Source organism: Pteropus vampyrus, unplaced genomic scaffold (genome assembly GCF_000151845.1).
Source record: "Pteropus vampyrus isolate Shadow unplaced genomic scaffold, Pvam_2.0 Scaffold8, whole genome shotgun sequence".
Taxonomy (NCBI): Eukaryota; Metazoa; Chordata; class Mammalia; order Chiroptera; family Pteropodidae; genus Pteropus; species Pteropus vampyrus.
In genome coordinates this window covers 14,827,888-14,842,337 of record NW_011888789.1, presented here as the reverse complement: position 1 = coordinate 14,842,337, position 14,450 = coordinate 14,827,888, and the positions used below count along the sequence as shown (strand labels likewise).

The 14,450-nt window shown below is 37.2% G+C and overlaps 1 protein-coding gene across 1 annotated transcript in view; it reads left to right on the top strand.

Moving 5' to 3' along the window:
• KAT6A (lysine acetyltransferase 6A) overlaps positions 1–14,117 on the top strand; it is a 99,359-nt gene extending 85,242 nt beyond the window's left edge. Inside the window, exons 12-16 of the mRNA XM_023520085.1 lie at positions 487–730; positions 1,430–1,637; positions 2,857–3,459; positions 6,370–6,685; positions 8,738–14,117. Coding sequence (XP_023375853.1) covers positions 487–730; positions 1,430–1,637; positions 2,857–3,459; positions 6,370–6,685; positions 8,738–11,454 — 4,088 coding nt within the window. The 3' untranslated portion in view covers positions 11,455–14,117. The remainder of the gene's footprint in view (positions 1–486; positions 731–1,429; positions 1,638–2,856; positions 3,460–6,369; positions 6,686–8,737) is intronic.
• The last annotated feature ends 333 nt before the right edge of the window (positions 14,118–14,450 follow it).

Genomic DNA, 14,450 nt, shown 5'->3' with positions numbered 1-14,450 from the left:
ACAGAAGAACCACGTTTTTATTTTAATTCAAAGAAGAACCACAATCTTAATATGTAAGATTACATAAACACTAAGGCATTCTTTTGTGTTGTTCAGTTCAGATATAGCTGTTGCCATCTAGTGGTCCAATTAAAACATGCAAGGGTGATTTTCTACCACAATACATTAAATAAAAATCGTTATTACCTTGATCTTAACAAAGCCTGTTTATATGAAGTCCTGATTTTTAACAGTTTGAATATTTTAACAGTATGATTTATGTTAACTATAGGCAAAATAATACTAATCTTATGTTCAATGTATACAAATTATGTAATCTTCCTGCAAATTTGTTTTCAAATAATTTCACAATTCTGTTTTTTTTCCTTGAAGGAACTTACCTTTGAAATTATTATTGCCTGCAATACTTACAGCGGTTTTGGAAGAGGGGATTGTTATTTTGGTGAATTAGCCTGATTTAGGCTCTCTGACATATTTGTGATTTGGGGGTTTCTTTAGGTTATTTGTTATCAAAGCGTGAAGGCCAAGCAGGGTCTCCAGAGAAACCATTATCCGATCTAGGTCGTCTTTCCTACATGGCTTATTGGAAAAGTGTAATATTGGAGTGCCTTTATCACCAAAACGACAAGCAAATCAGCATTAAGAAGTTAAGTAAGTTGACTGGAATCTGCCCTCAAGACATTACTTCCACACTCCACCACCTAAGAATGCTGGACTTCCGTAGTGATCAGTGAGTATCACATCCCTTTGTATATCTTCGAAGAATAATTAGGTGGAAGTTTTTGGACCAGGAAGCCAAATTTTTGACGGAAGAACATAAACTAATATAAGTGGTACATCTGTTGATTTTCAGACATCATTTTTCTTTCTTTGATGTTTGATACTATTGACCATATTTTTTTAAACTGTCTTTTGTGGTCTTCTAACCTTTGAACCTAAGCTACTGAATCCTTTATTTTCTAGTATTGGGAGCTTCTTCAATTCTAAAAACAATGCCAAATAAAATATACCCATGATTTATTTCCACATACATGGTACAAAACGACATATAGGTCAAAAGGAAGAACTCATCCTTTTCTCGAGTGGTTGGGAAAAGGTCACAAAGAAAGGAGGCATTTGAGCTAGAAATATGGAGGACAGGAGATCGATCGAGTTCAGGAAAGTAGCAGAAATTTCATAGGTGGCAAGTGTGAGGCAATAAATGGTTAAAATAACTTTATCCACTGCCATAGTAGAGCATGAAGTATTTAACTTCATATTTCTTAGCTATCTCTTGTGATGGCATCTTTCTGTATTTCATCTTCCCAGGTTTGCTATTGTTGAAGCATTTATCATCATCTCCAGGGTTTTCTGGGGGTTATAGCTCCCTATTCATTGTTAGATACTCCTTGTACATCATTGATTGCTATAAACTTTTCTCTGGTTCCAGATTTGTGATTATCCGCCGGGAAAAACTTATTCAGGATCACATGGCAAAGCTTCAGCTGAATTTGCGACCTGTAGATGTAGATCCAGAATGTTTGCGCTGGACCCCTGTCATAGTCTCCAATTCTGTTGTCTCAGAGGAGGAAGAAGAGGAGGCTGAGGAAGGGGAAAACGAAGAGCCACAGTGCCAGGAAAGAGAGTTAGAGACAAGCGTAAGGACATGAGTAGTCTCTATTTTTGATGACAAAAGGATATATTTTTGGTTTTCATGAGTGTTCGTGATATTATATATGTATATAATGATATCCTTAACCAATACAGTAAATTCACATTAGAATTTCAGAGTTTATTTTAATGATAGAAATTTCAGGAGTACTGAGTTTTGTTTACTTAATTTGTACGTTTTTAAGCCTTGGATCATTAGGAGACCTTCAAATTTGTTATAATGTGTTATATGACTAAAAATTTCTTACCAGAGTGAAAATTTGTTATAATGTGTTATATGACTAAAAATTTCTTACCAGAGTGAAAATAAGCAGCTAAATTTTAGGCTTATTAGTAATAGAGGAATCTGAATTGAATCTTAACCTGACCATTGTTAAAAATGACATGAAGATACATTTTCCTTAAAATAAAACATTAAGGAATAATGTAAACATGTATGTTTTCAAAGAGAACACTAAATAGTTCAATAGGTTCCCAGATATCTTTAGCTGTTAAAGGGTGAAAACTATTTTATGGTTTTCAATATTTTTCTTCGTATAATGGATACCTTTTTTTTTTAAAGTAGTCCTTTCCTTCTTTAAAAATCCGTGTCTTCCTTTGATAAGTATAAATAGTTTCATGTCCCTGTTTAATATAATTTAATTTTCAAAATGCAATTAAATATTCAGAATAAAAATAAATCAAAATAATTAAATTTTCTTTCATTGTTTTCAAATACCCTCTTTCTCTTGCTCATGCCCCAGAGCCCATTTCCTCTTCTCTGTTTATAAATTTTTATTTCTGAGAAATTTCATAAGCTATCTCATTTAACATTTACGGGAACAATATTCACTTTGTTTGTGGAAAATGGTATTGTGCAGTGGCTAACAGCACTATCTCTTGGGTCAGACTGTCTGGGTTTATATCCTAGCTTCTTCATTTGCTGTTGCATGACCTGGGCAAGTTACTTAAACTTTTTGTGCCTCAGTTACCACATTTGTAAAATGGCCATATAATTATAATATTTTATACAATCGTTTTGAAGCTTAAGCGAATACCTATAAAGCATTTAAAACAGTCCCTGACATAAAAGAAATACTCATGTTAGCTATTAAATAATAGTTTTCTTTTTTAAAACTCTGTTTTCTTAGTATTTAAAAGTTCAGAATAGATATTGCCAAATAAGACTGAAAAATTAACCAGCATGGTTTTATTTTCTAAAATCAGGTGGGAAAGTCTGCATCTCGGGAAAACAAAGAACAAGATTCTTATTCTTCAATAGAAAGTGAAAAGAAACCAGAAGTTACGGCACCAGCCAGTTCTACACGTTTGAACAAACAAGTCCTTCCCCGTGATAGTCTTCCTGCAAATAATCAGCCATCTCGGAGAGGCCGCTGGGGAAGAAAGAACAGAAAAACCCAGGAACGTTTTGGTGATAAAGATTCTAAACTGCTCTTGGAAGAGACATCAACTCCTCAGGAACAATATGGAGAATGTGAGGAAAAATCAGAGACCTCTCAAGAACAATACACCGAAAGTGAGGAACAGTTGGCAGCCTCTCAGGAGCAGCCAAGCCAGGATGGGAAGCCAGACATTCCCAAAAGAAGACTAAGTGAGGGGGTTGAGCTATGGCGAGGACAGCTAAAGAAAAGCCCTGAGGCTCTGAAGTGTAGGTTACCAGAAGGCAATGATAGACTGCCCCGTCGCTATAGTGATGGTGATAGGGCTCTCCTTAGGGGCTTCAGTGAGAGTAGTGAGGAGGAAGAGGAGCCAGAAAGTCCTAGATCAAACTCACCACCAATTCTTACAAAGCCCACATTAAAGCGAAAGGTAAGACATTTCCTTGATGTCTTCTATTCCTCCACTTGCAGCTTATTATATACATGTGTTCTGTCCTAGAGTTCTGAAAAAGTAAATATAGAAATTCTTAGTGTGCTTTTTTTAAAACTTTAAGCCTCAATATATTGTTCCCAGGGAGCATCTGAAATGTGTATATGACTTCTTTGGTTAGTGGGAATTAACTTAGAAGTCATAAACTTATTTAAGGGCTGACTGTTTTTCAGGTTGCTGGTTTGATGTTTAAATCATGACTTTTAGGGATATTAAAAATATTTTTATTTTTATTTATTTTTTGGAATCAAAAGGGAAGTTTATTAGAAAAGAGATAATGCTACACAGAGTATGGTCTCCTCTCAGAGACAGAGTGGAACAGTGAGAGACAGAGGAAAGGCACTGAGAGGAGCCTAAAAATATTTTTGAAGTGTGTACAAATTAGAAATCTTTCTGTTAGAAAAGGAGGGGAAAGTATTACCCAGTTGCATGGAAAGTGGACATATATTGGGATACTCAGAGTGAAGCCATTCATCTTATCTTGAGCGGTACTATTTTCCCTACACTCTCTCCTCCCTTCTTTCTCCCCTTCAGTCCTCCAGTGTTTGACTTGTTTTAAAAATATTGTCTAAAATATATTTTATCATCGTTCAAAGTTTGAATGATAGCCCGTTTGTTATTAAATGCTGAGCGATGATGATAGTGAGTTCTTTTAAACTGTGTATCAGAAATATTTCAGGCAATGGAGTGAACTTTAAGCATTGCCACGAGCCAGCCAGACTGAAGTATGTCAGCTCTCTGGATGAGCCACCTTGTAGTAGTAGGGTGATAGCTTTCATCCAAAGTAATGAAATTGTTCATTTCCTTGTCAGACCCTTAAAAAAAAAAGGTAGTGCTATTTATATAAAAAAAAAAAACAACAAAAATATCCTCTTAATTTTAGAAGTTTTAGATTTGTAGAATTATTGCAAAGAAAGTACAGAGAATTCCTGTATTCCCCACACCCAGTTTCCCCTATTATTAACCTTTTAGGTTGGTATGGTACATTTGTCACAAGTAGTAAACCAGTATATTGATATATTATTAACTAGAGTCCATACTTTATCTAGATTTCCTCAGTTCTCCCTAATGTCCCTTTTCTGTTCCAGGATCCTATTCAGCATAACACATTACATTTAGTAGTCATGTCTCCTTAGGCCCCTCTTGATTGTAATAGTTTCTCGGACTCCTTTTCTTGATGAGCTTGAAAATTTTGAGAATGTCCCTCATGATATTAGAATGGGGTAATGTATTTTTGGGAAGAAGACCACAGAGGTAAAATACCAATTTCATCACATCATATAAAGGATATCTACCGTCAGTATGTATCTATATACCAAATACAGGGGTGTTTAGTATGAATATGACTTTTCACTATCGATGCTAACCTCCATCACCGGGCTTAAGGTTGTGTTTGTGAGGTTTTTCCACTGTAAAGTTTCTTCTTTTTTCTCCTTTTCCTTACTGTGCTCTTTGGAAGGAAGTCACTGTCCACATTCCATCCTTAAGATATGAATACCTGTGTAGAATACCTGTATTTATGTGCAGAATACCTGTGTTGATGTAGAATTCAGCTTGGGATATTTATCCATTCTCCCCCATCTGTTTATTCATTCAAGCATTTATTTATGTCAGTATGAACTCTTAGATTTTTACTTTATACTTTGAGTTATAACCCAATACTACTACTTTATTTAATTTGTTGTTCAAATTCTTCAAGCTTTGGCCATTAGCAGTCATTTCAGTTTTGCATCTGTGTCCCTTTAATTCCCATGCCCTCATCATTGTAAGCTTTTATGTTTCTTTTGAACACTTCCTTACTTTCTGGTACAAGATATTCCAGGTCCATCTTATATATTTCATACCCCAATCCTCGAATCAGTTATTTCTCCAAAAAGCAGGGACATGTTTAATCTAGTTTAAAAATTGTATTCTCAACTAGAAAGACTAGTAAATTTGAAGTGGAGAAAAATTGAACTCTTGACTAACTCTACTATTCATTACGTGTCCATGAAGACAATATCTTTGCCATCCTAGGCCTATTTTGCCTATTTATTTTCTTGTGTAAAAAGAGTAACATTGTAACAAGCAGTGAGATCAAATGCAAGTACTTTTGAAGTCCTTGAAGAAATTCACTTGACTGGGAGTCAGAGACTATATTTTGTAAACATTTCTATACTGACTAGATTTGTGACCTTAAGCAAATCCTGTAACCTTTCTGGCCTCTGTAGAATGAGGCCATTGGATTAGATCATTCCTGGTGCTATCTATTGTGTGATTTAAGGTATTATGTCAACCCTAGTACAAAATTGTTCCTAATGTACCAAGTTCCAATAACGGAATGATTCTACTTTTGAAATGCTTCACTGACATCAAGTAACTACATATTGGCTCCCTATTTCTGCATTCTAGTATAACTCTTATGGATAGCTCATGAAAATGGCATACAGCTTTCTGATAGTTCTACTGACCTTTATAGTAGAACTATGAGACAAACAGAAAGTATTTTATTTTTTTTCTTGAAAAGAAAAGTTAAGGGACCAGCCTATGTGTCATTTCAGAATTGAAATATCTCCCTAGGGTGTTTAACTGAACTGTTAATAAGGGAATTATGATATCTGCTCTTCTGGTATGCCTGCCAATTTTTTATGAAGATGTATTCAGTTATCCAACATCTTTGTATCTATGATACATTATGTATAATATCTTACTATAATATTTTGAAATACTATTTAAAATGTCTTTTGGCAAACAGCAACCTTAGTTTATATGTGCTAAATCTGTCAGGTTTAAAAACTTTTAGTCATGTTATTAGTAGAAATGACAGTGTTCATTACTGTAAATAAAATAGTTTCCTTCTCTTTTAAATAGAAACCAATTCTTCACCGAAGAAGGAGAGTCCGAAAGCGCAAACACCACAATAGCAGTGTGGTCACGGAAACTATTTCTGAGACTACAGAGGTATTAGATGAACCTTTTGAAGACTCTGACTCTGAGAGGCCGATGCCAAGATTAGAACCCACGTTTGAGATTGATGAAGAGGAAGAGGAAGAGGATGAAAATGAACTCTTCTCTAGAGGATACTTCCGTCATTTGTCCTCACAGGATGTTCTCAGGTGTCGATCCTCTTCTAAGAGGAAGTCTAAAGATGAAGATGACGATGATGACGAGTCAGATGATGCTGATGGTATGTTGTACAGAACTTTTGCTTATTGTAGTTTTACTATTTTTAAACGTACAGAAGTGATAGCTGTAAACCTTTCAACAAAAAAGCTGAAAAATGAGCACAACTACTAAGCAAGTAAAGGATGACTTGGTAATCTCTAAAAATTTGTGTCAAGTGTATTCACCCTCATTTTCTCATTTATTTCTGTCTTTAAAGTTGCTTTTTTCTAGTTTCCTTTTCAACTTGGAACCTATTTTTGCCTCTGCAGAAAATATCTTGCTGTTAGGAAATCGTTCTTTTTTGTCCATTATTCGAATCTTTAGTTAATAGGTAGATTAGATTTAGCATCAAGAAGATATTTAAGTTATAACTCTTTACTAGAATGTTCACTACACAGACTTAGTCTGTTTTACTAATTGTAGTTTGCTGAGTGCTTAATATAGACACTCAAGTAAATATTGTTAAATGAATAATTCTAAGAATATGGTTCTTAAATAAGATCAGATTCATGTAATTTGGACTGACTTCAAATCTGTTTAGGAATCTTTCCCAAATAATCTCTCTAATGTTTTACTCAATTAGTAGTAAATTTCTAATAAAAATGATAATAGTACCTCAAAATAGGTTAAATTTTATGGGATAGCTAAAAATTCAATGATTTACTTTTAAAATAGTCTCTTTTTTCATTTCTCTTTAGAAATAAACAAACTGGGACTCATATATGAGCTGGGTCAGCCACTAGTCATTTGCATCCTAGCCTAAAGTTTTTGCTGTTATATCATGCTGCCTGTATCTGCAGTGTTTGCCTTGCATCGGATCAAACTGAGTGTTTTTACTTTGCTGGGTGAATTTGAAGGAATCTAGTTGTCCACCATTGGTACACATAAACGAGTAGCTTTTATGTATTAACTCATTGAGCTTTTTATTCTCCTTTTAAAAATAAATTCACTCAGTTTCAGATCTAGTGGATAACTTGCATTGTCTCCATTCTCATATATTTATAAAATAAAGTTTTAATAAAGTGATAAGGTGACTGAGTTCTTTAGTTTATACTGAATGATTTTCCAAGTTTTATTGTGTTATATTTTGAGATATATAACTAGGAAACTAAAATTTTGTTTTATAAATTTGGCACTTTAGTAGAATTCTAACTTGCATCATTATAGACTAAAATAGTATTCTGTAAGTTTCTGTTGAGTTGGACAAATTTTCTCTGATACAGCTATTTCCTTTATTTTTAAGTTATTACTGCTAAATATACCTTTTCAACTCTCTCCCCCAAATCCTATTCTTGCCTTGGTTTTCTTCCCTTTAAAAATTAATGGGAAATGTGAATGTACTTAATGCCACACCAAATTATACACCTGAAATGGTTAAAATGGTAGCTTTTATGCTATGTATATTTTACTAGAGTTTTTAAAACTAGAAAAAAATTAACAGGGAGAAAATAATGCTAATATTAAATTTATTTCTAATAAATCATTGTCATTAGGGCTTCAGCTTTTTTTTTCAGGTCAGTATTTGTCCAGGATTAAATGCCTTGTAGCTATTCCCATACAAACACAACATTGACTGAGGATTGCTTGATCATGGCCTGGAGTAATTGGCTCATGAAATAACGATTTTGTGGAAATTAAGAAAACCAGAGTGGTAAAATAAATTCAAACAAAAAAAGAAATGAGCTGATTTATAGCTTACACAATAAAGGCAACTTGTCTAAAGTAGTTGTAATAACTACTTAGTATCTGCATCTTTATAAAGTTTATCTCCATTTTATGGATGATGAAAGTGAATCTTAGAATAACTCTCCAAAGCCATGCAGTTGGTGATGATAAACTTGAACTGGTTTTAACACCTTGTGGTAGATGGTAATAGAATGTTGACCAGCATTCTTTCACTGTTCCGCCATTTCATTTGATGTCATTAATTAGGTTTCTCCTTTAGATTCTTGAAAATGAAGACAGTCAAGAGTTTTATGAAATTATTTCTGTTGTACACACTAACTTCAGAAAAAGGCACTAGAAAATATAAGATCTTATACCCTATTTTATTTTTTTTGTCCTTCCTATACAGACACTCCTATCCTAAAGCCAGTATCTCTCTTGAGAAAATGTGATGTGAAGGATTCTCCACTTGAGCCAGATACATCTACACCTATGAAAAAGAAAAAGGGATGGCCCAAAGGCAAGAGCCGCAAACCAATCCACTGGAAGAAAAGACCTGGTCGCAAACCGGGATTTAAGTTAACTCGGGAAATCATACCCATTTCTACTCAAGAATGCATTGTTGAGTCCATTGTTCCTATTCCTAAAACTGGACGCAAACCCAAAATTCAAGAGAATGAAGAAACTGTTGAATCAAAAGAAGACTTGGCTTTAACTGAAGAAAGGAAGGAAGAGGAGGAGATGCATGTGGAAACAGAAGAGGTTGAAGAGGGAGAAGAAGAAGATACAACCAGCAGCGAGGTTAGAGCGGCTTCTCCGGCAGATAGCAGCAACAGTCCCGAGACAGAAACGAAAGAACCTGAGGTAGAGGAGGAAGAAGAGAAACCCCGTATCTCAGATGAGCAGAGGCAATCTGAGGAAGAGCAACAAGAACTAGAAGAACAGGAGCAAGAGGAAGAGGATGAAGTGGCTGTAGAGCTAAATCAGAATGAAGACCATGATGCAGATGATGAAGATGATGGTCATCTGGAATCTACAAAGAAAAAAGAGCTAGAGGAGCAGCCTGTGAGAGAAGATGTCAAGGAGGAACCTGGTGGTCAGGACTCTTTTTTAGATATGAATATGCAGAGCAATAGGGAGAATATAAAGGATAAAGATGAAACAGAACCAGATTCTGAAGAGGAACAGACTTCCCATGAAACATCCGTGGTATCAGAGCATATGCCGGGGTCTGAGGATGATCATGAAGAAGATTCAAACTCTAAAGAAGAATTAATTGAGTTAAAAGAGGAAGAAGAGATTCCTCATAGTGAGCTGGATCTGGAAACTGTGCAAGCCGTGCAGTCTTTGACTCAAGAAGAAAGCAATGAGCATGAGGGCGCCTATCAGGACTGTGAAGAGACACTTGCAGCTTGTCAGACCCTGCAGAGTTACACCCAGGCTGATGAAGACCCTCAGATGTCAATGGTTGAAGACTGCCATGCTTCAGAACATAATAGTCCAATATCTTCTGTTCAGTCTCATCCCAGCCAGTCAGTTCGTTCAGTTAGCAGCCCCAACGTGCCTGCCCTCGAAAGTGGTTACACCCAGATCAGCCCGGAACAAGGATCCCTGTCCGCACCCTCTATGCAGAACATGGAGACCAGCCCCATGATGGATGTGCCTTCTGTATCAGACCACTCTCAGCAGGTGGTGGACAGTGGATTCAGTGATCTGGGCAGCATTGAAAGCACCACAGAAAACTATGAGAACCCTAGCAGTTATGATTCCACCATGGGTGGCAGCATTTGTGGGAATAACTCTTCCCAGAGCAGCTGCTCCTATGGTGGGTTATCATCCTCCAGCAGCCTCACCCAGAACAGTTGTGTTGTCACTCAGCAAATGGCAAATATGGGCAACAGCTGCAGTATGATGCAGCAGAACAATGTCCAGCCTGCTGCCAACTGCAGCATTAAGTCACCTCAGAGTTGTGTGGTGGAGAGGCCTCCCAGTAACCAGCAGCAGCCTCCACCACCACCACCACAGCAGCAGCAACAGCAGCAACAACAGCAGCAGCAGCAACCAGCACCACAGCCTCCACCACCCCAGCAGCAGCAGCCGCAGCCACAGCAGCAGCCGCAGCCGCAGCAGCAGCAGCCACCGCCGCAGCCACCGCAGCCACCACCTCAACCCCAGCAGCCTCAACCTCCACCCCCACCCCAGCAGCAGCCGCCCCTGTCACAGTGTAGTATGAACAACAGTTTCACTCCAGCGCCTATGATCATGGAGATTCCAGAATCTGGAAGCACCGGGAACATCAGTATCTATGAGAGGATTCCAGGTGATTTTGGTGCCGGCAGCTACTCTCAACCGTCAGCCACCTTCAGTTTAGCCAAGTTGCAGCAGCTGACTAACACCATTATGGACCCTCATGCCATGCCTTATAGCCATTCTCCTGCTGTGACTTCCTATGCAACCAGTGTTTCTTTGTCCAATACAGGACTGGCTCAGTTAGCTCCATCTCATCCATTAGCTGGGACCCCTCAAGCACAAGCCACCATGACACCGCCCCCAAACTTGGCATCCACCACCATGAACCTCACGTCACCTCTGCTCCAGTGCAACATGTCTGCCACCAACATTGGCATTCCTCACACTCAGAGGTTGCAAGGGCAAATGCCAGTCAAGGGGCACATTTCCATCCGCTCCAAATCCGCACCGCTGCCCTCTGCAGCTGCTCATCAGCAGCAGCTGTATGGCCGCAGCCCACCAGCGGTCGCTATGCAGGCTGGCCCTCGTGCATTGGCTGTTCAGCGTGGCATGAACATGGGGGTTAATTTAATGCCAACCCCTGCCTATAATGTCAATTCCATGAATATGAACACCTTGAACGCCATGAACAGCTATCGAATGACACAGCCCATGATGAACAGCAGTTACCATAGTAACCCTGCCTACATGAACCAGACAGCACAGTATCCTATGCAGATGCAGATGGGGATGATGGGGAGCCAGGCCTATACCCAGCAGCCTATGCAGCCAAACCCTCATGGAAACATGATGTACACTGGCCCCTCCCATCACAGCTACATGAATGCTGCTGGTGTGCCCAAGCAGTCACTCAATGGACCTTACATGAGAAGATGAGCAAGATGAACTTGCAATGAAAAACTTAAATATATATAAATAAAGGAACCTTTTATACTGACAAACCAGAGAAAAATGGACCTTTTTTCCAGTTAAATATTGCTGTAGATTTAGAGGAATTTTTCTTTGGTTTATTTTATTTTTTAGAAAACCTGGTCTTTTTGGGGTTCATTTTGTTCTGGGTTTTGGTTTTCTTCACAATCTTGAACATTTTACAATAGAACTCATCTAAAAACGGATTTGGGGATAGGGGAAACATGCACAAAAATCTTTTCATAATTAAGAAGAGCCTTACTTTCTTTACATACCACATGGACAGAATTTGTGTATAAGTGAAATATCTTTATTTTATTTTAAGATGTATGTTTCCCCTCACTGTTTGCAGCTCCCAATGTTGTCATTTTTAAATGTTATATATACATCTCGAGGGTTAACCAGACCCTCTCCTCCAAACCCAACCTTTCATTTCCTACTTCATTCCAGCAGGAGGCACTTATGGGAGACTCGGACGGGGACATGGAGAACAACCCAAGCTCCTTAAACTTATTATTATTGTTAATATTATTATTATTATTATTAATAAAGTGAGGCAGGAAAATGCTTCTCCTTTTAAAATCCCCTCCACTCCCTATACACACACACACCTCTTGAAACCTTTCCCCAAGAATGTTTCTTTATAGATGGACTTCACTGAAATGTTTGTCTTTCTTAAATCAAGTGTAATATAATTATTATTATTATTTTTTACGATTCCCACTCAGCACTCAGAGACACAAAAATACTGTAAGTCTCAATGAACAGCAGAATCTCAGAGGAAAGCTGTTTGCAATCCTAATTTAGCCTTGGATGAATAGAGATGGTCAATTAACAATCAAAAAGAGGAAATTAACCTCTTGTTTTTTACCACCTGGTGAATCAGCCATAATGCCCATATTCCATGCAGCCTCTTGTTTTTAGTATGTACTTTGAGATGCTAAGGGTCTTGATTCTTGAGCCTTTGACTCTGATTAAACTCAAACAGCAGTCCCCAGTGATTAGCCTCTTACATTCTTATTCTTACATAGTGTTGGTGGATGACTGTACATGTCAGTGATTTGAAAATACCTGACGAACTTTTGACACTGTTTTATGTTGGAAGAGATGACACAGAGTGTGTGTCTTAAAGGAGATCATGGTGTGAGCTTTATAGCTACTTAAATGATACATAACCTCTAGTCTTCATTTGTCTTTTGAGATCCTGAGTTCACCCCCTGTGAATCAGAGTGCACCAGCCCCTCTCCTGTGAGTGGCTGAAGAGAAGAAGGATAAATCAACCACCAGCATAGAAGGGCATATCTGGACAGCAGGGTTTTTACAGGTTCCTATGTTACCAGTTCCATTCTCTTTTCTCTTGTGCAGCCAGTTTGCCCATTCTCTTCTTGTTACTTGCTCCAGGGATAGGTAAAAAATATATATATATATTCCATCATTAGAAGATGGAAACTATTATACCACTTGGTATGTGCAAATATCCAAAAGGGGGAAGTACTGCTTAAAGAAATACCTATAAGCATTAAATTCTCTCCTTTATTTGTACATTTTATATAGATAAATTTTTGAAGTACTAATTAGGCATTAAATTTTTCAAATGCACAGGTTTGTTGTTTTTTTTAATACACTTTAATTGACTTTCTCAATTAAATGTGTTAGGTAGGAAAAGGCAGAATTCCACATCTTACCGCTATCAATTCTGAGCATGTGCAAGGCTATGTAGGACCCAGTTTCTCTGTATATACTATTCCAGTTCCCAATCATCTATGTAGAAAGTGCACTGTGCTGCCCTCTCCTACATCTTCAGCTATGTCATTGCTTCCTGGTTGGGGTGGGGGTGGGGTGGGTCGGGAGGGAAGTATATTGGGAGGAGGGTGGGTTAAGGCAGAAGGAGAAGCTGTTGAAATGAGGGCCGTGAATTCAGTTTCTGTTGGTTTGCGGTTGTGTTTGGTTTTGTTTCTTTCCTTTAAAAAAAAAAAAAAATTCAATCGGGCAGCTCCCTTTTTCCACAAGCCTTTTTGTGACTGTAGAACTATTGTAGAGAAAATGTTCTTTTCTATATTATAAAAGAAATTATCCAACACAGTAATATTGGTACCTGTCATTTTTTCACTTCTGTTTAAAAAAAATGTATTTTTAGCAAAGTAACTTGGGTAATCTTCTAAAAAAGAAATTTAAAAACTCACTGTTAGTGACTTTGATGCCTTTTAAAATAAGAGCTTTTTCATTTCATTCCATCTTTAAAATTTTTTATCTTTGTTGTAGAATATTAAAAACTATTTTAAGAAAGATAAAATTCTCTTTAAAGAGATCTCTAGAGTGTGTGAATAGAGCTCCAGATGCCTCTAAAAGCCGCATGTACAAATGAAGCTAAGTCTATTCCTGTCTGTTTATATTTGCTTTTCCTGTTTTGTAACCTCTTTGTACTTTGTTCATGGTGACTTGTAAGCTAAGGGGAAGGGGTGCCTAGATGCCTTTGTATTTCTCCATGTCATGCGCTCCTGGGCCAGTTGGTCTCCCTTCCTCTCCTTGTATGTAATATCACTTTTTTTTCCCCTTTCTAGCAAGTACTTTCAAAAGAACTCTGTACATTTTAACATAAAAAAAAATAAATTATGTTGAGCCATTTTGGATGTCTGTCTTGCATGTGGAATTTTTCTCCCTTCCAAATATTTCAGACTCTCCAATTCTTTTCTATACATACTTAACAAATATTAATTAGCCTTTTCATGTTCCTCTTTATATATAGCAAGTATAAGTTCATGACCTTTGCTTCGAAATTCCAGTTTTCAAATATGTATATATGTGTTTAAATGCCAACAATATAGATGGCTTTTAGTTTTCCAAAGAAAATGGTATTATAACCTCATTTTGAAATTTTTAAGGAAATCAGTTGAAAACCTTATAAAGGGATTGTGATTCTTCCAATCGAAGAAAGGAAATACAGTTGTAATAATAGATAGCCC